The following is a 26,519-nucleotide window of genomic DNA, read 5'->3' as shown; positions in this document are numbered from 1 at the left end:
AACTGGCGACGTGTCAATCTGTATTTAATATGGCGGTTGGCGACGTGTCAATCTGTATTAAATATGGCGGTTGGGCTCTTATACGGGGCGTACAAGTGTTTGAACTGTAAATAAATTTAGTGTAAAATTTACACAATCATCTTATCTATATCTGCTGAATAGTAAGTCAAATTTATGAACACACACGTTATACCTGGATGTTGACGAACACAATCACACCATGTGAGCACAAAGAGAATTTAATCATTTTCTCAGTTTTAGCTTCTCTGAATATCATCCCAAACCTGAAAAAAAAAGAAAAACTTTCACTGCGTGTTCTTTATATAGTGCAGGAACTGGAGGGAAAAAAAGAGAGCAAGTGAGATGTTGTGCTGTGCAGTAAGTATGCTAAGTAGGGATGCACCGATACCGATACTGTTATCGGCACCCGATACTTCTCATTATACTCGTACTCGTCAAACACTTGCCGATACCAGGAACGATACTGCTATTACACAAAACAATGCAAAATCTCGTCACGTTCTGTGTACTTGAAAGCAGCATGGAAAAAAGTGCCACCTCATACGTTTACTAACATTTAAATCTACATGGAAATGGACAATAAAAATATCACAGGTCAGGTGGAAAAAAACAAGGCCATGCATTTATTTTCATTGTATTTTGGTGGTAAAAGGTATCGGTATCGGTACTCTGTATCGGCAAGTACACACATTAATGTACTCGTACTTGTATCGGTTTTCAAAAAAGTGGTATCGGTGCATCCCTAATGCTAAGTCAAAACAAAATGGCCTCCGTCAGCTCCTGTGCAGAACTCCGTGGCCCCATCAATGCTGTGCATCCTTGTGTGAAATCTGAGATATCAGCAGTTTGCTGGCAGTAGCACACATGCTAATGAAGCCTGAGGAGAGAAGAGAGGAGAAGTGCACAGCACACTACAGGTTGATCTGATCTCAGCAGAAAAATCATTGGTTCGCTTGACCGGACTGTTAAATTTGCGCGTGCTGAGCTGAATGATTTTTTACAAATGTGCTCCAATAATATGTCAACCTTAATGGAAAACTACCTAGTGATGTTACATCTGTTGACTGGCCAGTTGTTGAGGAGACTAAAAAAAACTAACTTGTGTCTGCATTGCTGCCAGGATGTGAGAGATTTGGTTATCAACTATGAATTGCAAATATCCAATGTAATGGTGACTGAAATAAAAGGCTTTCTTAATGACCATCTTTGTCTTTATTAGTTTGATTTGATACGCACAAATGGAAATTAGATAACACTTTATTTCACAGTATCTTGTTTTTAGTGCCACTACAGTACATGTATCAACATGTCATATTCTGCACTTATACCCATGCCTAACCCGAACCTTATACCCATGCCTAACCCTAACTCTAAGGTGTATAGTGTATAATAATAACATATAATAATAATAATAATAACATATCATAATAATAATAATAATAATAATAATAATNATCTATTAGGGCCTACACTCTCAAACCTAACCTAACCCTTATAGCTAACCCTAACTTTAAGGTGTTATTATGTTGTCTACATTGCATTAAGTGATGTGTAATGCCCATTCCATGCATCCAGTACATACACTGAAAAGCATTGCATGCCAGTTACAAACGTTAGGTTGCATGCCATATCATTGCATGCCAGTTACAAACGTTAGGTTGCATGCCATATCATTGCATGCCAGTTACAAACGTTAGGTTGCATGCCATATCATTGCAGGCCAGTTACAAAAGTTAGGTTGCATGCCATAACATTGTATGCTAAACGTTAAAAGCTAAGTTGNCCTGCTGTCTTNAGTTTGTAAGTTAACTCAAATCAAGACGTAAATCAAGTCGAGGCTTTTCTCAAGATGAGTTATCAGAGTTAACTTACTAAATGAGGGCAGCAGATCAACTTACTGTTTTGCATTGAGCTGGCTGTAATGTTTTAAGTATAGACTACTTTCATACTCATCAAAGAAATGGTTGCCTTGATCTCATTCAATACGACCTCTTCTCTGACAAAACCATACAGTAGTTATTTCCAAAAACTTTATTATGTTATTGTTCTTGAAGAGGGATTTTCAGCAGTTGACACACATATCTAGTTTTGAACACAATGGAAGAAATCACATCAATCAGACAAGAAAGAGGAAAAGAAAACAGATCAAAGACTAAATTGTTTTCAACTGCTTTCAACATATTTTAAATGGAAATTAGTTCATCTAAGTCACCACAACAAATATTTTAAATCCAACCTCTGTAAAACAAGTAACAATTCAAATGATTTAAATGTCAATGTATTTATTCACCTAGACAGCCTAAAGGTTGTTGGCTGCTTACATACTGTAGACCAAAATGATCAACAACTTAGTTGAAGAACACACACACACACACACACATACACACACTCTCTCTCACACACACACACACACACACACACACACACACACACACACACACACACACACACACACACACACACACACACACACACACACACACACACACACACACACACACACACACATACACACACCTGACAATACACAATTACAGTGTACAGTGTTACAAAGTTGCTATTTCATGCAAAACACATAAAGTACTCCCCAAACATATCTTTCATGGCCTACACAAGACACTTTCTTGAGAAATGAGATCTCTGAGCGCCATTGTGAAAACACACTAATTCAAAATATAAAACACATTGCGGGAATTAAAATATTTTGACACACACTTAAGAAGTCTTATTTCAAAACCAAATACCAAGTTTACCACCTGTCGAATTTTTTAAAATATCTACATTTTATTTTGATTTCTTACATTTTAAAGCTGACTCTCAAATAATAAAATGGCGGCTCAGAATAGAGAAGACGAGGGCTAAATTGATCTGCAAATGGTATTAATGAACTAGCTGGAGGTAAGGGCATTGTTGCGCTCTAGATGTCACGAAAAATAACTAGGTGCATGGACCCAGAAGAAGGAAGGTATAAGGTGGGAGCAGGTTCGCACACTAAACAAGACACAAAGGTCAAGCACAAGGAGTTTTTTTATTAGAGCAGGGTAGAGCAGACGTTTCAGGCTGTTGCCATCATCAGTGCTCTCTGTGCTCACGAGCACCTGCTCCAACCTTATACATTAGGGAACTATCTGGAACGTCTTGCTGAGACATGCAACCAAATTGAACAGACATCAGGGGCGTCGCTATTTTACAGGGACACGTGCCTGGGTATGTTTCTGCTGTGCCCCGATATGTGTGTTGCAAAAAAAAAAAGAGGCATGCTTATAATGAGGTTGGAGGGGGAACATTTCACTACAGTGGACAAACGCCAATGGCCGGGTCTCAGGAGGATATAATGAGGTTGGAGGGGGAACATTGGGTTGAGGAGGGGGAACATTTGGGTTGAGGAGGGGGAACATTGGGTTGAGGAGGGGGAACATTGGGTTGAGGAGGGGGAACATTGGGTTGAGGAGGGGGAACATTGGGTTGAGGAGGGGGAACATTGGGTTGAGGAGGGGAAACATTGGGTTGAGGAGGGGAACATTGGGTTGAGGAGGGGGAACATTGGGTTGAGGAGGGGGAACATTGGGTTGAGGAGGGAACATTGGGTTGAGGAGGGGGAACATTGGGTTGAGGAGGGGTAACATTGGGTTGAGGAGGGGGAACATTGGGTTGAGGAGGGGGAACATTGGGTTGAGGAGGGGGAACATTGGGTTGAGGAGGGGGAACATTGGGTTGAGGAGGGGGAACATTGGGTTGAGGAGGGGGAACATTGGGTTGAGGAGGGGGAACATTGGGTTGAGGAGGGGGAACATTGGGTTGAGGAGGGGGAACATTTCTTCAAATGAAGGCTGAGAAGCACTTATCTAGTTTATTAGGCTAATATTTCCAAATTGGTTTGTATTCAAATAGGGGCCTGTGGGCCAGATGCAGTTTATTTAAGACATCCTGCAGCCTAGCGATTAACTTAAAAGGAAATGTAGTTCACTGGACTTTTTTGCGCTGTCTTATTTTACGTGCAGCCCAAATGTTTTCACCAGTTGGCCCTCTAGGTGCTGAAGTTGAAAAGCAGGGCCATAGAACACTGGGAATGACAAACACGCATTCCAAGTTCTCATACTGATACTGATGAACAGATACATGGTTTACAGATGTAAAAGTGGTGGCACATTTATGCATGTATGTTTTTGGCCTTCCGTTTTAGAAACATTCAACAATATTTCACAATATTGTAATATGTCAGAGATAAGAACCACCCCTCCCTCTCTCTTCATCTCTTTTTCAACCTGCTGTTTATTTTTTACTTTTTAGTTTTTCCTACTTTTTCTACATTTTCTTTTTGCTTTTTTTTTTTTTTAAAGATTTTTTGGAGCTGAAAACTTTTTAATGACATGACAATAAATATCTTGCGTCCTGTATCTTGTAACATGCAGCAACATACTTCATGAGATAGATTTTGTCTCTGCCATGCTGCTGCCCTTTTAAAGCATTTAACCTGAGTGTCGGTTTTTTAACATTCTATAAAAAGAATGTGTCCTATAATAATCTAAAATTCCAAATTGTATTGTATGGCGCCCAAAATTCTATAGAACTTTCACTGCCCGAACATTCCTGTCACACCGGTATGATGATACACTCTTAGAGGTGAAGCAGTAGTCTTCCAGAGAGGAGAAGACGACGTATTTCATCCACATCACCCCTGCTACACACACTTCCCGTATTTCTATATTGTATAAATATCTTGTAGCCCCGTGATTCCCAACCTATGGGCCGGGGCCCACTGGTGGGCCCTGAAGGTATTCCAAGTGGGCCTTGAAATCATTTTCCAAAAATAATAATCATATTTTGGTGTGTGTTGTTGTTGATTTATTTGAGTTTTATTCTTAATTGGGTCAGAGGTGGGCCCCGAATATTTTTGACAATTTTGAGTGGGCCCCAAGTTGAAAAAGGTTGGGAACCTCTGTTGTAGCCTATATGATACTGCCTCTAGAAGCCCTTGACGATGCAGTAGGCCTCGAGGGAGGAGAAGATGACATATTTCTATATTTCTGTATAAATATCTTGTTTAGAAGATGATGCATTTCTATATTTCTGTATAAATATGGTGTTTAGAAGCCCTTGACGATGCAGTAGGCCTCGAGAGAGGAGAAGATGATGTACATGAGCCAGAGGCTGAAGAACAGGGTGGTGGTGAGTATCTTGGGGATGCGCGGCCCCCCCAGCTCGCCCCCGATGGACGGCCGGCGGCGGTACATGAGCACGCCGATGGCTATGAAGGCGAAGATGGTGAAGAGCGTGACGGAGAAGGCCAGCGTGCCCGGGTCCACCAGGAACTTCTTGCCCTTGCTGGTGTGGTAGATGGCGGCGATGGACCACGCCACGCCGATGCCCAGGAAGACGTTGACCGCGTTGCTACCGGTGACGTTGCCGATGGACGCGTCCGCGTACTGGTCCTGCACGGCCGCCACTTTGCTGGCAAACGTGTCTAGAGCAGGAGAGGAGAACACACAGTCATGGACATGTCTTTAACATTACGTCAAATGATTCTAGAGCACAAGAGGAGAGGAGAGGAGAGGAGAGGAGAGGAGAGGAGAGGAGAAGAGATGAGAGTGGAGGAAAGGAGAGGAGAGGAGAGGAGGAGAGGAGAGGAGAGGAGGAGAGGAGAGGAGAGGAGATGAGAGGAGAGGAGGAGGAGGAGAGGAGAGGAGAGGAGAGGAGAGAAGAGGAGAGAAGAGAAGAGGAGGAGAGGAGAGGGGAGGAGAGAAGAGAAGAGGAGGAGAGGAGAGGGGAGGAGAAAAGAGAAGGGGAGAGGAGAGGAGAGGGGAGGAGAGAAGAGGAGAGGAGAGGGGAGGAGAGGAGAGAAGGGGAGAGGAGAGGAGAGGAGAGGAGAGGAGAGAGGAGAGGAGAGGAGAGGAGAGGAGAGAGAAGGAGAGAGAAGGAGAGAGGAGAGGAGAGGAGAGGAGCGGAGAGGAGAGGAGAGGAGCGGAGAGGAGAGGAGAATACGCTGGTGTCATAATATGTCTAGAGCAGGAGAGGAGAACACACAGTCATGGACATGTCATTATCATTACGTCAAATGTATCTAGAGGATAATACGCTGGCAAACGTATCTAGTGCACAAGAGCAGAATACGCTGGCGTCAGAGGTGTGACATGACCGTGTCATAATATTGTCATAACGCTGTCATGGATGTGATGTGTCTTGGACGGCCGCCACTTTGCTGGCAAACGTATCTAGAGCGTGAGAGGAGAACACGCCGGCGTCACAGGGGTGACATAACAGTGTCATAACGCTGTCATGGACGTGTCATAAACATGATGTCAATGTCATAAACTGTTGACTGTTCTTTGAGTGACATTCCATGATGGAATAGACATCCCTAACAATGTCAGGGTCATGACCATAACACATTGATGACATTGACATAAGGCCTATGACACATGTCAGGGTCATGACCATAACACAGTGATGACATTGACATAAGGCCTATGACACATGTCAGGGTCATGACCATAACACAGTGATGACATTGACATAAGGCCTATGACACACGTCAGGGTCATGACCATAACACATTGATGACATTGACATAAGGCCTATGACACACGTCAGGGTCATGACCATAACACATTGATGACATTGACATAAGGCCTATGACACACGTCAGGGTCATGACCATAACACAGTGATGACATTGACATAAGGCCTATGACACATGTCAGGGTCATGACCATAACACAGTGATGACATTGACATAAGGCCTATGACACACGTCAGGGTCATGACCATAACACATTGATGACATTGACATAAGGCCTATGACACACGTCAGGGTCATGACCATAACACATTGATGACATTGACATAAGGCCTATGACACACGTCAGGGTCATGACCATAACACATTGATGACATTGACATAAGGCCTATGACACACGTCAGGGTCATGACCATAACACATTGATGACATTGACATAAGGCCTATGACTTGTCCAGGAGTGTGACATGACACTGTTTTGACACTTTTATGACACTGTTATGTCATGCGTATAACACTGGCGTTAAGTAAGCTAACGTGTAACCGACAATTCTTCACTTGCCATTCATTGTAAACAGTTGGGTGTTTTGAAAGGTGCTTTACAAAATGAAAATCATTATTGTTGTTGTTGTTTACCTGGTACCGAGGTCCCCAGAGCTACAAACACCACGGCGGTAACGGAGTCCTTGAGGCCCACGGTGCATCCGAAGTGTGAGGCCAGGTCCCCGATGACGGCGGTCAGCAGGCCGATCATGGAGATGGAGACCACGAAGCAGGCCCAGCCGTTCCAGATGTCAGTAGGGGGCACCAGCGCGAAGAACACCTTCCAGAAGATGGTCAGGAAGTGCATGACGTAGTCGAAACACGACGGCAGCTTCTGTCCGGCGCCATCGTCGTCATCGTCGTCATCATCACCTCCTGGGGAAGTAAGATAGAAGAGTACGAATTGAACGATAGCAACCAATCTCTTTATCTCTCTCTCTCTCTCTCTCTCTCTCTCTCTCACACACACACACACTCTCTCTCTCTCTCTCTGTATACAGTATAATATATATATATAGTATATATAATTGTTGTGATTTAATGAGACGTTTCAAATGTACAGGCCATCGAAAAGCCTGCCGAAGACTTAGGCCCACCAGCATTCACAGTAATAGTAATAATAATATTAAATAATAATAATAATAATAATAAAGTAATAAAGTAATTACCAGCGTTCACAGTAATCGCCTCCACAAACTGTTCTCTCCAGCTGTTGGTGCCGACCACCAGAGCCAGGTTGGTCTTCTTGATCAGTTTATCTACTGTGCTCTGAGGAGACAGGATGGTAAACACACAATAACATGCTAGCTTAGCATGGATGGTAAACATACAATAACATGTTAGCTTAGCATGGATGGTAAACACACAATAACATGTTAGCATGGATGGTAAACATACAATAACATGTTAGCATGGATGGTAAACACACAGTAACATGTTAGCATGTTAGCATGGATGGTAAACACACAATAACATGTTAGCATGGATGGTAAACACACAATAACATGTTAGCATGGATGGTAAACACACAGTAACATGTTAGCATGGATGGTAAACACACAATAACATGTTAGCATGGATGGTAAACACACAGTAACATGTTAGCATGTTAGCATGGATGGTAAACACACAGTAACATGTTAGCATGTTAGCATGGATGGTAAACACACAGTAACATGTTAGCATGTTAGCATGGATGGTAAACATACAATAACATGTTAGCATGTTAGCAGGGATGGTAAACACACAATAACATGTTAGCATGGATGGTAAACACACAATAACATGTTAGCATGTTAGCATGGATGGTAAACACACAGTAACCGCAGAGATACACCAGCGGCGATCTGAGCGAGTCGAGCGACGGAAGTAATTGACTTTGTATTGAGTCGAGAGACAAAAGCGATTCTGGAGACTAGAGCGATTTGCGCGACAAGCGCGACAATTTGAAGTTGAAATCTTTTCAACTTTCTATGACGCGGTTCGGCGACAAGCCGCGACAGCCAATGACTGTATAGAGGTCAGTGACCACAGCCAATGGGAATGCTTGAATGCTTTGCCTTCTGCCTGAACGGACATACTCTAGTCTCCTCAATCTCTCGTATCGCTTGCTGCTACACTCTGTCGCTTGAATCGCGTCGCCGCTGGTGTATCTCTGCGGTAACATGTTAGCAGGGATGTTAAACCTACAATAACATGTTAGCATGGATGGTAAATATACAATAACATGTTAGCATGGATGGTAAACATACAATGAATTGCTTGTGGTAACTTTTTTCATATTGAACAGAAATATAATTCAATTGCCAAATTGTATTTGTGGTTTGAATGATAAATCAATTATTTTTTCAGTAGAATAAGTTGTCTTGCTATTCCTGTATGTCACACAATTCAAAATAATAATAATAATAATACCACTTCCCACAGGTCCCTGATATGTATCATTCATCTGATGTAAGAACACAGGACACCTTAACACACACACACACACACACACACACACACACACACACACACACACACACACACACACACACACACACACACACACACACACACACACACACACACACCTTAAACTCATAGGACTCCTCAATGATGACTTCCATTTTGACGTGTTCACCGAGCATCGGCCTCCCCAACTCCGCTATTCTCCTCTCGTCTTCTTCTTTCTTTGTCAGACTGCCGTCGTCTCTTATGTCTGCTCGGGCCGACAGGTGTGCAGTAAGAAGAAACACAAGCGTTTATTCATAGAGCAAATTGAAGTAGCCTACAGTTTATGTTGCCTAAAGTGTTGTACACACTGCTCAGACAGAAAAACAGATTAATATTATATCATTAGTATAATTAGTAATATATGTTATTATATAATTTGTTTATTTACATAGTACATATTCATGGAAAACAATCTAAATTGTGAATGGGCAGCATATATTTTGGTAATAAAACACTAAAATTACACATTGTGATTTAATTAATTAAATTAATTAGTTGGCTGGCGGCTAACTGGTCTCATTTTACCTCATAGGAGGTAAAAATGGCACTGCCCCGGAGAACAGTTGAAAGTACAGGAGAATGGTAAACCCCTACTATTTAACTCAAGGGGAGGTGTAAGATAAGCTTATTTCCAAAAATGGGACAGTATCACTTTAAGTAATATCATATAGCAAAATAATTAAAGGGTTAGAAATGAGAAATCAACTTAGGGAATCGAATACATTAGCAAATGTAAAAAAAGCTAAATTGTTGACAAACAAATGGATTAGCAGCATCTTACGAACATGCAAATAAAAAAGAAAGAAATAGAAATGGAAAAAAATCTGATAGTAAAGTATGTGCCTCTGAAAAAGGGCCGTGCATAGTTGAGAGTATAATGCAAGCTTGGTGATGAGCACTTACCAATGGCTTAGCAATAGAAATCAAACGTGCAAAAAAAAGTACCTTTCAGTGTACCAGGAAGTGATGTGAATACCTGCTATGTTGACAACAGGAAGTGATGTAGATACCTGCTATGTTGACAATAGTGGAGCGGACGGCGTTATCTCGACCCTGAACTTTCCGGTAGATGTCTTTGCCTGATGATGCCAGAGACATTTAACTGAGTTATGTAACCAATCGGTGTTGAGCTTTGATCATTCATTTTAGATCATAGTGCTTTTAGATTTGAGCTTATGAGAGCTTATATTAGGTTGCGAAACACCGTGTGGCACTTTAAGTTAGTAGAAGACACCTACAGTAGGCTATACAAACTTTGGGGGATGCCACTTTTGCGTTCTTTTCCATTTAGCTGCGGCTGTCAGCCACATTGGGTGACAGTTAAACAGACTTTAGGAGTGCTCAGCTAAAATATAAAAATGCCTAACTTTAGAACCAACAAAGAGCAAATACAGAAGTGGCATGTTGCCTTACTTGTATTTACTAACACAATATCAACACATCAGAAGTTGGACTCTCGGCAAAGCCCAAATGTTATTTGACAGATGAATCAGACGGGATGTTCAGCTTCAGATATCAGTACTATTAATTAGCTTGTACTGATTCGAAGAGTGAGTTTGGATATTTTGTAAAGATCTAAAGACAGATTTAAAACATGTCGTGATTTTTGAATTACTTTGGTTACAGAGGAGAACAAACAACTTAAAAAACTCCAAAGGCTAATTATGAGATGTTATGCATTACTACTTGTCATTACATGGTGTTGGAGGCTAATGCTGAGATGTTATGGGTTACTAGGCCTACTTCTCATTATATGTTGACAGGAGAGCATGCTGTGTGTTGGACCGTGCGGTGCGGGCCACAAGGAGAGTGATGGTGTAAACACTGTGTTCCATGCAGAAGATATTTCCCCCCAAAGCATAAACACATGGGCAGGCCTACTGTGCATGCTCTCACACACATGCTGATGTGTATTAATCTGTAACTAATATGACATCTTGCCTCCATTCATATCTATTTTCTATAGACTACTATGCATACGCAGGATAGTAATAGTTAATCCACATCTCTACATGACACATGCCAGTTTAATCCGTGCCCTGATGCAAAAGCCAACGACAAACTGCAATTACGTCTGGGAAGTTAAGGGCATTGTTAGCTCTAAATTTAGTTTTCACTTCAATAAATATCTAAATTCAATTTCTTACCATAAAGCTTTTTATCTATGGAAAGGCAAGATGAAATAGATTACAACGGTGATTTACGAAAATAAATAAATAAATAAATAAGTAAGCAAGTTAGGTCAGCATTAATCAGCTGTTGAAACGCTTGCATGGTTGAGCATACCTGTCTTCACAAAGGCACCTGTAACCACAGAGCAAAATACGGCAGAAAGTACAAGAATATAATTAATAAGTATACAGGTCTTTATGATAGCATATTCTGTGTCTATGTACAGGTATGCAGGAAGACATGACATCGTAAAATATCATTACAGAGAGGAGTGAGATCAAAAGTGGGGGTTTTAGAAAGAGAAACAGACATACAGAGATAACCTACAGGACACGGGGAAAGGGTTACAAGACAAATAGTCCTGGGGTCCGTTTCTCGAAAGCGTCTTTGCTATCGTCGTTAGCAAAGTCCTTCATAAGAGTGACTCAACTTTCTCTCAACAGCGACGCTCACCACTAAATCCAAGGGAACGGTAAGACGATCTTAAGACGGTTAGCAACGATCTTAAGACGGTTAGCAACGGCAAGAATCGAGAAACGGACCCCTGGAAAGTGTAGCCTGGTTCTCACCGGACCTCTCTGTGGGAGTGTGGAGCCCTGGCGCCCCCTGGTGGAGCTACACAGACACACACGGTCTGGGGCACTGGGGCACTGCCGTTATGCTAGGAGTGCGTTTTAATATGCAACCTTGCCTCCTCCACTGCCGTTATGCTAGGTCTCCAGCTAGAACATTGTCGGAGCATTTATTGCTTCAATATCAATGGTAACTCGCATTGAGGAGTCACAGGACAGGTTGTAGACTATATTGACGCTTTAGAGGTGAACAGAAAAATGTTTTTGAAAGAAATTGTTGGTGGTGAGGACGGGCAGAAAGATTGGTAAAGCAATGCCTTCTGAAGGCGGAGCCAACGTGTGCTCTCCCAGACCTAGTAGTGGAAAGCTGGGTGGAGCTACAGGTCAGGCAAGAGCCAGGCGATGAGAAGTGGGCTTACAAGAGGAAGTGGCCAGACCAATGTTGCCAAAGAGTTAACAGTAGAAAACCAAGCCTTGAAATAAGAGTTCACAGTAGAAAACCAAGCCTTGAAATAAGAGTTCACAGTAGAAAACCAGTAGAGTTCAGAGTAGAAAACCAAGAAGAGGATAAGAAATAAGACCAAGCCTTGAAATAAGAGTTCACAGTAGAAAACCAAGCCTTGAAATAAGAGTTCACAGTAGAAAACCAAGAAGAGGATAAGCCTTGAAATAAGAAATGAAGAAGAGAAGGAGAATGGAGCTTACCATCCTCATGTAGCAGAATAGCTGACCAGCAGAAGCGAAATGGGACAGGAAGAATGACAAACAGATGTAGAATAGAGTAGAGTAGAGTAGAATAGAATAGAATAGAGCAGAGTAGAGTAGAATAGAATAGAGCAGAGTAGAGTAGAATAGAATAGAATAGAGTAGAGTAGAATATAATGGAATAGAGTAGAGTAGAGTAGAATAGAGTAGAATGCAATAGAGTAGAGTAGAGTAGAATAGAGGAGAGTAGAGTAGAATAGAGTAGAGTAGTAGTAGAATAGAATATATTATAGTAGAGTAGAGTAGAATAGAGTAGAATGGAATAGAGTAGAGTAGAGTAGAGTAGAATAGAACAGAACAGAACAGAACAGAACAAAACGGAATAGAAATATTAGAATGACACCAGAAAGCACATCATATTGCTATTTGGAAATCATAACCGGTGTTTAATGAAAATAAGGGGAAATGCTTTAGTGCTACAGTATACCTTGACATAATGGGTGTTGGAAAAAATGCAATAAAGCCCATATTTGTGCATCCTGTTAACAAAACCTGGGAGATCCCCTATGGAATGCCTTTTTTACACTGTTTTACGCGGTTATTTTAGAGCTGTGCTGTTGTGCAATATATTCTTCCCAGAACCAGTTTGTCACACAGTATACTGAGCACTTTGTCACCTTGTAGGGATTTCCGAACAGTGGCAAACTGCAGTTTCCGCACGGAACTTTGGATTGCTACACTGTACTGCAGGGGTATTCAATTAAATGTCAACGAGGGCCAGTTTTTCAAATTCCTCCCAGTAAAGGGGCCGAACTATACGTATGTATTACAGTTGCATACTGTCAATGAAAAAAAATATGAGAGGCTTCATTGAAGCGGTGGGTCTGGGGGTCCTACCCCAGAAAGTTTTGCATTTCTTAGATATAATATCCTGCATTTTAATGTCTCCTGTTCCGTTTCCACACGATAATGTAACCCATACTTTTATCTTTAAATCCCAAAAAACGATTCCGTATTTCAAGGGGCTTGTGAGGGGCCACAACCATGCTGTCCAAGGGCCGCATCTGGTTCCAGGGCCGCCATTTGAATAGTGTAGTGTCTGAATGGGGAGATGAAATCATACCCTTCTACTTACTGATCATGGTCGTCCCCCCCCCCCCCCACCGCTAAAACTTGTGAGATTGCCCAGTCTTAACCAGGCAAGTACAGAAAAACAATTTAGGGCTTTGTCACATTCAATTTGCATTGCAAATGAGAGAAGGACATTTTAATTATGTTTTTGCAAGATCTTGAAAAAAAAATATCAACTCTTATGGGGCCCTACAGTCACATCAGGGACTGGCCTCGACCTCGGCCAATCATCTGAGACTGCCCTCGACCAGGGCCAATCATCTGAGACTGCTCTCGACCACGGCCAATCATATGAGACTGGCCTCGACCACGGCCAATCATCTGAGACTGGCTACTGTGATCAGAGGAAAATTCATCGAAAGTGTGGACGCGGAACTACAGCTAGAGAATAGTATGTTTGCTAAATCTAAGGGTTTTTTTAAATTATTATTGTACACCGTCTGTCAAAATAAATAGTCAAATTAGAAATATTGTGCTTGGTGACACAAATAGAGTAGATATATAATGTCAAAATAAATAGTCAAATTAGAAATATTGTGCTTGGTGACACAAATAGAGTAGATATATAATGTCAAAATAAATAGTCAAATTAGAAATATTGTGCTTGGTGACACAAATAGAGTAGATATATAAATGATGACGAGGACACAGCTGACACAGGAAGGAGGAGCCAAAGATGATGACAGGTGGAAAAGCAGATGGGAGAAAAGGTGGACAGGCGGGCATACACTGGACCAATCAGATGGGAGTAAAGTCGGGCATACACTGGGCCAATCAGATGGGAGCAAAGCCGGCCATACACTGGACCAATCAGATGGTAGTAAAGCCGGCCATACACTGGACCAATCAGATGGTAGTAAATCCGGGCATACCATAGACCTATAATAAACTAGACTGGCAATGGGCGTATCTAACCAGTAGCCATAGAGGTAGAAAATAACACTAGAGAGGACCCCGCCCCCCTTTTTACGGCAATCTGTAGCGGCCATTATCTGTAGGTAGATCAGAGAAATGGAAATTAACGGAGAACGAGGCTCACCTCTGTCAAAAATGGCTTAATCATGTGAAAATGTCCATCAACACACTATACAAGGACAATAGTTGAAGTGTGTTGCTAACTATGTTCACAAAAGATATTATTTGATTTTTAAATGTATTTTATCGACTCATATGATTTAAGTAGATATTTAGCCTGACATTTCAAATCTGGTCTTTGATTAAAGTGTTGCTTCATATTTACACAGTTTTAGTTAATTTCTTGACAGGGGTGGGCGTGTTCTCCATTGACTTGCATTGCCTGAAAGTACCTACACTACCTACGGAAGTTGGGAAGCTCCAGCTGCCATTTCCCAGTGCTGTCGCAAATTGCTGTGTCCTCTCTAGTGTTATTTTCTACCTCTATGCCAGTAGCAGAAAATCCCACTGCCAGTCTAGTTTAATATAGGTCTATGGGGCATACACTGGACCATTTGCAGATGGGAGTTAAGCCGGGGATACACTGCATGATAATTGGGCCTGATTTTGCCATGATTTGCCAGTCACGCCACTTTTTGGGAATCGGGCTGATTTTTTCAGTCGTAAGTCAACTGTGAGTCTCACATTAACGACCAGTGTTGCCAATTTAGCGACTTTGTCCCTAGATTTAGCGACTTTCGCTGATTTTTTTTTTTTTGCAACACTGGTAGCGACTAGCAGTTTCACTTCACGGCCAGCTTCATATTAGCAGTCGTATGGCCACAAGAAAATCAAAACCGTTTGAAATCCTGGTTGCCTTCTGTTAGCGCTACGACCCAATTTGACACAATGCACAATAGGCACAAATTTTCACAACGTCCATGCATAAAATGCACACATTTTCACAATGTCCATGCATAAAAGGCACAAATAAGGCTCATTTGACTTTGATGCCACCGATCGATGTTGGCAAAGAATGTGAGCGAGAACCTGTTGTCACAATGCGGGTGGTATTAAACACGGTGCATTAAAAATCGACCACAAATGTGCACGAGACGATGAGCTCGCATGAGTTTGATCTACTAGCACACCAAGTGTGAGCAGTGTTGCCAAAAAATCAGCCAAAGTCGCTATTGGCTCGCTGAAAAGTCGCTAGATGATGTCATGACGTTACGTGTGACGTCACAGCGTCGTGCACTCCACACTGATCTGTAGAAAATGTGCCTACACATGTACGTTCATAATACAAATGGGCGGTCCTAGCTACTTTTTGGGGATCAGAGCTAATCTGCAGCCCTGCTTCACCGTGAGAAACGCTTCTGACGGCGGCGCAGCGTTATAATTATGTTGAAAAACAATGTTTTTGTCAATGAAAAGGCACGTTTTTAAAAGTCGCCAGATGCATCAAAAAGTCGCTAAGTCGCTAGATTAAGTTTTTAGTCCTCAGGGATGGCAAAAAGTCACTAATTTGGAAACACTGCGTGTGAGGTGTGGGGGAGGAGGACTTGTTTTCAAGAACTGCAGATGACAAAAACGCAGAAGGTAATTGCACACTTGAGGTGTAGGTGAGGATGCGCACAAGAGCTAATCCCACTGCTAACCCTAGCCTTACCAAGAGCTAATCCCACTGCTCTGGCAACAGCTAATCACAATAGCATTATAACCCCTCTTCCACGTTTTTGTCATCTGCAGTTCTTGAAAACAGTATGAGCACTTGGGGCGTGTCTGATCATTGGATCGTATAGAGAGGATCTGAGTCATGAGATGTGAACTTTTAAACCCTGCAGCTCTCTCGTACAGCATGAGCAGGATCTGAATACCCACAAGCCGTAACCAGGACTATATGTAAGGGTTAACGTTCGGCGAGAAGGTCGCTACCGTGGAATAGCAGCACGACAGAGAGAATCTTTAGACCCCGACGCGGAGCGGAGGGGTCTTGTTCTCTCTGAAGTGCTGCTATTCCACAAAGCGACCGACTCGCCGAAAGTTAACCCGCTTATTATATGGATATACTTCAATGACTCACACATGGCGGGGACATTTCTTTAGGCCTATTTAATGTTAAGATTGTTGCTGCGCAAAACAAAACAGTGCCGTTGTGGAACACCGCTAGGCAACAGCTAGGTAGCCAGGACAACAGGTGTTGTATCACAGCAGCTGATTAGAGTCTTGTTGATAAGTCGCTTTAGCAGTGAAAAGTCTTGTTGCCATTGACAGCGGTCTGTTATAGACCAACCCGTCCGTTATCGAAAAATAACAGACGTGCGAACGTTGGGGAGCCCCGTTGAAATGAATGGAGCATTCGACCGATGACGTCACAACCATATAATAAGCTTTTATCATCACTTGCCAGATTTGGCTAGTAAATGTATGTGTACTAGCCAAACAAACATCATTCTCAGTCAAGGTAAGCTTTCTTTTCTACCAGCCAAACTGAGTTTTCACCAGCATTTGGCCAGTTGACTGGTGTTAATTTAGAGCTCACAAATGAAGATATGGCCCAGACAGTGTATGCTAACTGAAAATTAGTCTATGCAAATATGGCCCCGCTCATAAATGAACATATGGCCCAGTGAATACCCAGCTGAAGTGGAAGGATGGAAGAATGAGCAGGCTAACGGTAGAGACACATACAGTAGACGCAAATTTGGCCAAGCGAAGCGAACTTCGCCATTCATGCACTGAATTTCGCCTCTCTTCGCCTCGCGCCTTTCGCCTACTATGTGCCCCTAGCGTAATGGTGAGAAGAGATTTCTCCTGGTCTGCTCTGCTCTCTCCTCTCCCCCACCTGCGTATCACGATTTCTCTGTTCGATACAATTACAGCCCTAACGGCCCGCTCACAACTGAAAATGCAGCCCAGTGTATGCGGCCCAGCGTGTGCCCAGCGGAAGTGGAAGGAAGAGCAGGCAACTGGTTAAGAGATTTCTCCTGGTCTGGTCTGCTCTCCTCCCCCACCTGTACTGTGCAGCTTTTTCCACTGTGGCTCCTGCAGCGCTATGTAGAAGTTGGCCTGTTTGTTATACTCGTCGTGGTCGAGTATTTTGACCTTAAACGTTTTCCTGTTGGGACAAAGACATCATTCGTATATAGGGTGACAACTTGGACAGCAGGATGTGACAAGTAGCCTACGTAAGGTGAAAAGTAAGGACCTTTGACTAAAGTCTCCTTGTATTTCTTTTTCACACACGCACATGCGCGCACACACACACACACACACACACACACATAACCGAATGACCTTCGTGTACATGTAGATGAACACCAATCGCAAACGTGACTCAGAGCAGTGTCATCTACTGGTCCAATTTCACTTTTTTAATGCATCAACCAGACACAACTACAATGCTCTGCTGTGGAATTACACTTGATTACAATGCACTGCTATGGAATTGTCGACCTTTTTGAAGGCATGACAGACCCTGCACTGCAATTCATTCAGTCTTTTTTTTGAAAGTGCGTTCAACTCCCAACTGTGTCTTACAAGGTCTTCAGGTGCGAGCAAACAGCAAATAACTGCAATTAATTCAACCATTGAGAACCAACATTGAGAATCACAGTTGAACCATTTTGAATAACGCAGGAGCCATCTTGTTATGGTGCACAGAACTCTCCAGTCTTGGTTGTGAAGACAGGGGAAGTAAACGTGTGCCCTACAAGGGATACTGTACCATTTTTAGAAATGCGCTCATATTACACCTCCCCTTGAGTCCATATTACACCTCCCCATGAGTTAAATGATGGACTTTTACCTCTCTCCAGCAGTGTTGCCAGATTGGGCGGGTGTCCACCCAATTGGGCTACTTGGGACAAGCGTCTGCGGGTAAAAACGGGAAAAATTGGCCATTTGACGGTTTTTTCAGCCGTTTTGGGCCCAATGTAATTTGTTGAATTTGGGCGGAATTTAGCGCATTTTGACGGTTTTTGAGAGCATTTTGGGCGGGATTTGGTCAGACACATCTGGCAACACTGCTCTCCAGTACTCCCTGCTGTTCTCTGAGTATGGCAGCGCAAATTGTATCTCCAAGCTAGCAATTACGTAACATTGAGTCCTATGAGACCAGCTTTTGGCTAGCTTGTGGTCTCATAGGACTCCATGTTAAGTGCTAGCTTGGAGGTAAAATTTGCACTGCAGTACTCAGAGAAAATTTGAAAGTACAAGAGAAAGGTAACACTCAGTCATTTAGCTCAAGGAGAGGTATAAAAAAAGCTGATTTCCAAAAAAAAAATGGTACGGTATCACTTTAAGTGTATTATCCCAGTATTATATTCATGTGGGGGAGGAGGGCCTGATCAGTATTATATTCATGTGGGGGGGAGGAGCCTGATCAGTATTATATTCATGTGTGGGGGAGGAGCCTGATCAGTATTATATTCATGTGTGGGGGAGGAGCCTGATCAGTATTATATTCATGTGTGGGGGAGGAGCCTGATCAGTATTATATTCATGTGTGGGGGAGGAGCCTGATCAGTATTATATTCATGTGTGGGGGAGGAGCCTGATCAGTATTATATTCATGTGTGGGGGAGGAGCCTGATCAGTATTATATTCATGTGTGGGGGAGGAGCCTGATCAGTATTATATTCATGTGTGGGGGAGGAGCCTGATCAAAGTAAGACACCGCACCTTTTTTCTCACTCATCTCGACTATCTGAGGTTCCCCAAGTTCCAGGAAAAGGTTCTTGTTCTTTTCATATTCCTCATCGTCGATTATATTGATCTGAATAGTTTTGCTAAAAGGCAAAAAGACAGAAAGAGAGACAGAAGGAGAGACAGAGAGACAGAAGGAGAGACAGAGAGACAGAGAGACAGAAGGAGAGAGAGGAATACAAGGATGGATGAAAGCAGAAAGCATGCATAAGAAAATGGGTGATGTGCGGCAATTTAGCAAGCGGAACAAACAGAGAAAAATAACAGACAATGACATGAGTGATGACCAGAGGCGCATCTTGTCACCAGGCTAGTCAGACAGCCGCTTGGGGCCCCGAAGACACTACATGGTGAAAAACAGCTCAACTTTAAACTATAATAGCGCCAATTTGTTTCGAATGTTCATTCTTTTGGGGTTTTACTTGGGGCCCCCACTGACACTAGAATCGCCTCTGGTGATGACAAGTGTTAAGATGTTGGGTTCAGGATATGTAAAGCAAAAAAAGACTGTAAAGATTGTAAAGCATTCCTATTCACTCTTTAAATTCTGGGTGGTTTGGCTGGCTTAAAAAAACATATATGGGGAAAAAAAAATCAACTTTAGCTCTACAACCGTTCACTTTATTTAACATAATAGAGTTTTGTTGCGAAACGGTGTATCCACCGTTTTTGACTTTTTCATTTTATTGTTGGAAATGAGGTTCTATCACCTATCTATCAATGGTTTTTGACCCTAGTAATGTAGGGGACCACATCCCATTAGTCATTGGTGATGCCAATATTACTCAGGTGGACTCTTACAAATATTTGGGAGTGTACTTTGATAATAATCTGTCTTGGAATGTTCATGTTAACAATGTGTGTACCAGGATCCAACAGAGACTTCATTTTTTACGTAGACTCAGGGTGTTTGGTGTTCAACAGAGGATTATGTTACTTTTTTACCGTGCTGTTGTTGAGAGCGTAGTACGCTATGCAATCACTGTGTGGTTTGGAAACCTGACAGTGAAAGTGAAGTCTCAAATAGACAGACTGACCCGCACTGCACTGAAGGTAGTGGGGGTGAGGGACTACCCCACCCTCCAAGCAATATATGAAGAGTCTGTAGTTAGGCATGCTAGAAAAATAACTGAGGATCCATCACATGTTCTGTACCCAGAATATGAGCTGCTACCCTCTGGCAGGCGATTCAGAGTACCAGTTAAAAACAAGAAAAGGTTTCTGAATAGGTACAGGTTTTCTTTTGTCCCTGTTTCTGTTAACCTACTGAACGCAGGTCATTAACAACTACCATCCTGTAATGCCATGTATGTATGCGGGTGGTGGGCTGTGGTGGATATGCACTTGAGTGTTTCTATGTATGTGTGTGTTTATTGTTGTTTTTGTTTTTTGGCGTCATGTGTATGTTGTGTGTATGTGGCAGCTATGTATGTCCAAGACAAATTTCCTTCGGGACTATTAAAAAGAATCTTGAATCTTGAATACATTATGTGTGAATTATTGCCTTCAAATATTTTGAGAACACTTTTTAAACCTTTTTTTAAAGGATTTTTTTGTGGTCTTTTTGACTTTACACCGTTCAGTCTTGAATTGTGTGCTTTGCTTAATCTTAGTGCCTTTTAGATATTAAGAGAGAGAGAGAAATGTATGTACAGTATGTACCGTATGTATGTATGTAGCTTATGTACGCTATGTATGTATTAAGTTTGTGTGTATTAAGTATGTATGTAGCTTATGTACGCTATGTATGTATTAAGTTTGTGTGTGCATGTGTGTTCATTTTTATGTACACCTGACGAAGACCAGACTGCATGGTCGAAACGTTGTGTTAATAAACCTGGAGCAGCAACAGTGTGCGGACCTTCCTTCTTTTCATTTTTATGTTTGCCTAAAATGTACAGCCCTTCTAATCAATTTTACAAAAGCACAAAGATGTAACTGCATTAATCCTCTGACGTCTCTTGACAAAAGGACAAGACAGACACAAGAGGCACGACAAGACAACACAAAACAAGATAATAGACAGACAGACAGACAGACGTGCATAACCTATGTGCATAGCCAGCAAGACACATAAGCAGAGGAAACATAGACAGACATGCATAAGAAACATGGTAGCTTATAAAACCCAGAGATACTGTATATAGCTCTTGTCAGGCAGGTTAACTATAGCCTAGCTCTCGCCAGATGAATAAGGTTCCACCGTGCTCCACATACTGAATATAGAACATCTGGAAAGGGCCACATTAGAACGTTTTTAGAAGGTGCCACAGCCACCAATAACTTTCCAAAACATTTCACCTTTTAAAGAAACAATATGTAGTTAAATTAGACAATTCAGCAAAATCAATGTTGCGCCAACGTGTGAGACCCCTGGATGTGATGTCATTGTGATGGCTCTTTTCTTTCCTACTGAGGCCCACCCCCAAGCAGCGTTTACCAGAAACATCTAAGTTATACTTAAGCTAAGTAGTACTTACAGTAATGAGGTGCCCCCTTGGCAACACATCACATCACTAAAAGTTTATGCATCCAATAATTGTATTGGCCTACATACATTAAAGTTTCTTGCACGTGCAAATAAAATGCTTGCTCATGTGCGAGGTAAACTATTGTATTCATAAACTTTTAGTGATGATGTGAGACATATTTCTGATGTATTGCCTATGGGGCCCCTCATACTTAAGGACTTCTTAGGCTTAAAGGGACACTGTGCAGGAAATGGTCAAAAAGTATATCAATTATACATATAATGCAAAGTAAGATAACACAGGTGTGTGGCCACGGCTTCGACGTACTGCAACTATGCTGCTCATTGAAACTGGGCTGCCTATTGCCAAATTGTATCTTTTCATGAAAGTTTACTAAGAAATAAACTAATATTTTCTAGTATGGCCCAAGTACAGTCATTTTTGCAGCTAAAAATGGCTATTTCTGGAAATTCAAAATGGCAGACCATGGAGAAGATCCCCCTTTTCATGTATGAAAAGTGTAATTTTTCCAGTCATAATGAATAGGCCTACTTAGAATTTGATGGTAGTGGTAAGTATTCATGGAAATGGTAGCATTAGTGAATGGGTAGCATGAATTCTGGAAATAAACAACTAAAAATCTCGCACAGTGTCCCTTTAAGTATTACTGAAGAGTTTCTGGGAAAACACAGCCCTGCATGACTGTGAAGCTACATCAATAACAAGTGGAGCTAAGCCCCCTGCTGGAGGGTTGTGGAACCACATGCATGTGATGAGAGCCTGGTGACAGAGAGATGGTAATGGAAAAAGCAAACAGATCAAAGTGAGCGTGTGTCATTAGGTGTGTAAGCAGCATGTGTGTGTAAAAGGTGTGTGTGCGTATAGTGATGTACATGCATGTAGGCTATGGATTTGTGTGTGTAATCCATAATTCAGGCTCATGAGATCTGAGATTTTTTCTTTTAAATGTGGGTACGGTAGCGCTGAAGGAACACATTCAAATGCAAGATGAAGGTTTTTACTGTTTTGAACCTTTATCATACTTAACCTTTTCGTATAATCAAACAAGTTTAAATATTAAACAAGGATAATCCAAGCTATCATAAAATGCCGTTTTTCTGTCATTATTTTATTTTTTAAGATTGTTGAAATTACATCCAAACCTGCATGAAACTGTGTGAAAAAGTAAATGACGAGAATTGTGATTAATCATATTATTTTGGTCAACGAGTTACTTTTGACTTTCAAATCAAGAGATAATTGTAATAGAACCTGTGTGATAATGTGCATGTAGTATAGGCCATATCAAACCCATGGTATCAAGAGGAAGTGGAGGGGAGGTGTGGAGCGAGGGTGAGGGGAGGGGAGGGGAGGGGAGGGGAGGGGAGGGGGAGGGGAGGTGTGGAGAGAGGGGGAGGGGAGGGGAGAGGAGGGGTGGTGGGGAGCGAGGGGGAGGGGAGGGGAGGGGAGGGGTGGTGTGGAGAGAGGGGGAGGGGAGGGGAGAGGAGGGGAGGTGTGGAGCGAGGGTGAGGTAGGGGAAGGGGGTTGGTGTGGTAGAACAGACCTGTGTGTGCATGGGGACTAAAACCTTGCTAAAGGAAGGTTGCAGAAAACATGCACTATGGATTTCAAGTCTGGGAAAGTGGAAAATGGAGCATTTAAATTCTGCTAAATGATGCTCCCAGCTAGTGTTGATCAAATATTTAAAAATGTACTTTTCACGAATTTCACTAAAAACGCCAATTTACTGCCATTCAGAATTTGTACAATGTGGGTGACAAGAAGCACTGTACGTTCATTTAACTGTATATTTTAAATCAATCAATCAATAATATATTCATAGCACAATCATATACAAAATATTAGTAATATATTCCCATTATACTCAGTTGAACAGAATGCTATATTAGAAAACCATGAATACTGTAAATCAAAAAGCACTTACACAATCTCGTCATTCTCGAACTCCAGAACTCCGTGGGTGTCTTCGAAGTCTTCGCCGCCCCCTTTGGCTGTTCCCTCTATTGTCTTATAGGGCACCACGACGACCCCGCGGGCCCCCGAGGAGCGCACCACCTTCACCTCCATCATGCCCACGCTCTCACTAATAGTCACCTGGGGGTCCTCAAACGTGAAGATGCCGGCGTGGTCGTCATCAAATATGGTGACGGTAGCGGTGGAGGGCAGACCGAGGCAGGCTAGAACCTCTGGGGGGTTGGCCCCGGAATTCACCGAAGCCACCCGCACGTTGCTGAGGTGCACGAAGAAATGCTCATCTTCTTCAAAGATGTCGTCGTCAATGATATCAATATGGATCTCCTTCTCCGTCTCGCCGGGCTTGAAGACGACGGTGCCTTGAGTGCATTGGTAGTCAGAGCCGGCGTTGGCCGTGCCGTCTTCGGTAAAGTAGTCCACGGAGACGGTACTCGTCAAGTCGCCGCCCCGCCGCACGATATTCATGGCCACCTTGCCACAGTTCTCCAGACACTGGTAGGTGCAGGGGTCGAAGAAGATCTTGGAGAACAGATCGTTGTCGGAGACCACGGAGCGCATCTCGTGCAGGCCGATGGCCTTCCTCGCCTGGTCGGCCGCGTGCTTCTTCAAGATGTTCCCGGCGCCGGTCATGAGCCTGGTTGCCTGGCAACGGTAGAAGGCGCGACTCTTCTGCTGCTGGTTGAGGAACTGGTAGTTGGCGAGCTCGATGAGCTGCTCCATCTCCTTCTCCGGGTGCTTCTGCTTCAGCTCCTTCAGTATGCGGGCCAGCTCCATCCGAACGTCCTCCTCGTCCACCTCTCGGTCCTCAAGTCCGTCCAGATACTCGTCCGCGTGCGAGTTCAACATCATCTGCTGCCCGTCCATCTCCATGTCTGCTTTCGCGGGGCGGTCTGGCTCGCCCTCGGTCTCGATGATCACCCCTTTCCGCTTGCCCACGCGGTAGCGCTTGTGGACGTACTTGTAGATGAGTAGGCGGCGGTCGGCCACCCAGGCGAACAGGACGCAGATGGGGAAGAAGAGCAGCGTCAGAAGCCCCTCCCACACCTCCACCTCGCCCGGCGTGATCACCGCCAGGATCAGGTACAGCCAGGTGTACGCAAACACGCTCCAGAACGCCGTCACGAAGAACACTCTCAGGTGCTTGACTTTGCGGTGGTCGTCATCGGGGATGACGGAGACGCACAGGCCGATGATGACGAACATGTTGAAGGCGGCGCTGCCCACGATGGTGTTGGGACCCAGCTCGCCGGCGTCGAAGCCGTGGCCACACACCTGTGCAGGGCGGGGGGGGTATCTTACATTACATTTAGCTGACACTTTTATTTGTTCAAAGCGACTTACAAATTGTTTTTCTGGGTATTGGTTACAGTCCCTGGAGCAATTTGGGGTTAGGTGCCTTGCTCAACGGCACTTCAGCCATGGATGGAGATGTAGGGAGAGGTCAGGGGGTATTCAAACCGGCAACCCCCAGATTAAAAGATCAACTCTCTAACCACTAGGCCACAGCTGCCCCACTTACTTAGCATTATATGTATAATATTTATTGATATACTGAGGAGACATGTGCAATTGGATAGCCATAAGGGGTAGTATTAGTGATATTGGGATGACAGGATCAGAAGAGAGGGTTGTTTGGCAAAAAATGGTTGTCTGCTGTGGGGATATATCTGTAGGCAAGCTGGGCAACAATGTATCTATGTTTGCATGCATATATTGTATGTTTCTTGTGCGTTCCATCTGTGTACCTAAGTCTTGTCTTGTTTATGAATTGTAAATCGCACATTCTCATGTCCACGCGAAATGTATCTCCTGCAGAGACAATAAAGGGGCCCTTCTCAAAACCTAGGACAGTGTCCTTCTAAGTGTATCAGCCTAATTAGTCTCACCCAGTGATTGGATACTCTTTATTAGTCACACCCAGTGATTGGATATTCTGTAGAGTTCACCAAAGAGTATCCGATCACTGGGCATGACTAATTAGGCTGATACACTTGAAAGGGCACTGCCCTAGGTTTTGAGAAAGGCCCAAAAAAGGCCAATCTCATCTTACCTCCACCACCGAGAGCAGGATCTCCGGCGCCGACGAGCCCAGCGCCATGAGTGTCAGGTTCGAAACCGTCTCGTTCCAGATGCGAACCGTGGTGGTGGTGATCTCGCCGTCCGGTCTCTTGATGACGATCTCTTTCTCTTGCGAGGTGATGACCTCGATGGACGCCATGAAGCGGTCCGCGATGATGGACACTCCAAGGAACATGTACATCAGCCCCACGAAGTAGATGATAGCGCGCGCCAACATGTCTTCAAACGGCGGGTTCACGGGCATCCATACGGGAAGTATCACGCCGGGCTTGCACTCGGTACTCCCGCCACACGTAGGAGTCCCATTGGTCGCGGAATGTCCATGGTGGCTCGTGCCGTTGATGGACGTGGGGTGTGTCTCGTGCACAAAAAAAGCCAAAGTCAGAGTTGTTAAAATAAGGACGAATGGTTGATCCATTATGCTGCTGATCGGATATATCCTTTTCCAGTCACTTCCTGTTTTAGCTTCCTGTAAAAACAAGAAAAGAAAAGAGGTGGAATAATGGGGATCAGTCATCATCAGCCAGTCAATCAATACACAACACAAACACTAACTTGAGCCAATGAACAACCCCAACCCCGAAGAGAAGCCGAATGGTAAACAACACCAAACCTAACCCTTAAGAGAAGCATCACCAACCCTGAAGACACCAACCCTGAAGACACCAACCCTGAAGACACCAACCCTGAAGACACCAACCCTGAAGACACCAA

The 26,519-nt window shown here is 43.2% G+C and overlaps 1 protein-coding gene across 1 annotated transcript; it reads right to left on the bottom strand.

Annotated features, from left to right (window-relative positions):
* Positions 1-3,728: 3,728 nt before the first annotated feature.
* Positions 3,729-26,269, bottom strand: slc8a1a (solute carrier family 8 member 1a). The gene is made up of 11 exons (XM_063195235.1): positions 25,777-26,269; positions 23,677-24,998; positions 19,237-19,343; positions 12,526-12,546; positions 11,363-11,380; positions 11,224-11,238; positions 10,087-10,155; positions 9,154-9,281; positions 7,750-7,849; positions 7,175-7,456; positions 3,729-5,485 (listed from the first exon to the last, which is right to left on the bottom strand). Exons 1-11 carry the CDS (start codon positions 26,221-26,223, stop codon positions 5,109-5,111), a joined length of 2,886 nt encoding a protein of 961 aa, XP_063051305.1. The 5' UTR covers positions 26,224-26,269; the 3' UTR covers positions 3,729-5,108.
* Between the last annotated feature and the right edge of the window lie 250 nt (positions 26,270-26,519).

The sequence above is a fragment of the Engraulis encrasicolus genome, chromosome 1 (genome assembly GCF_034702125.1).
Source record: "Engraulis encrasicolus isolate BLACKSEA-1 chromosome 1, IST_EnEncr_1.0, whole genome shotgun sequence".
Classification (NCBI taxonomy): Eukaryota; Metazoa; Chordata; class Actinopteri; order Clupeiformes; family Engraulidae; genus Engraulis; species Engraulis encrasicolus.
This window is presented reverse-complemented; position numbering and strand designations above follow the sequence as displayed.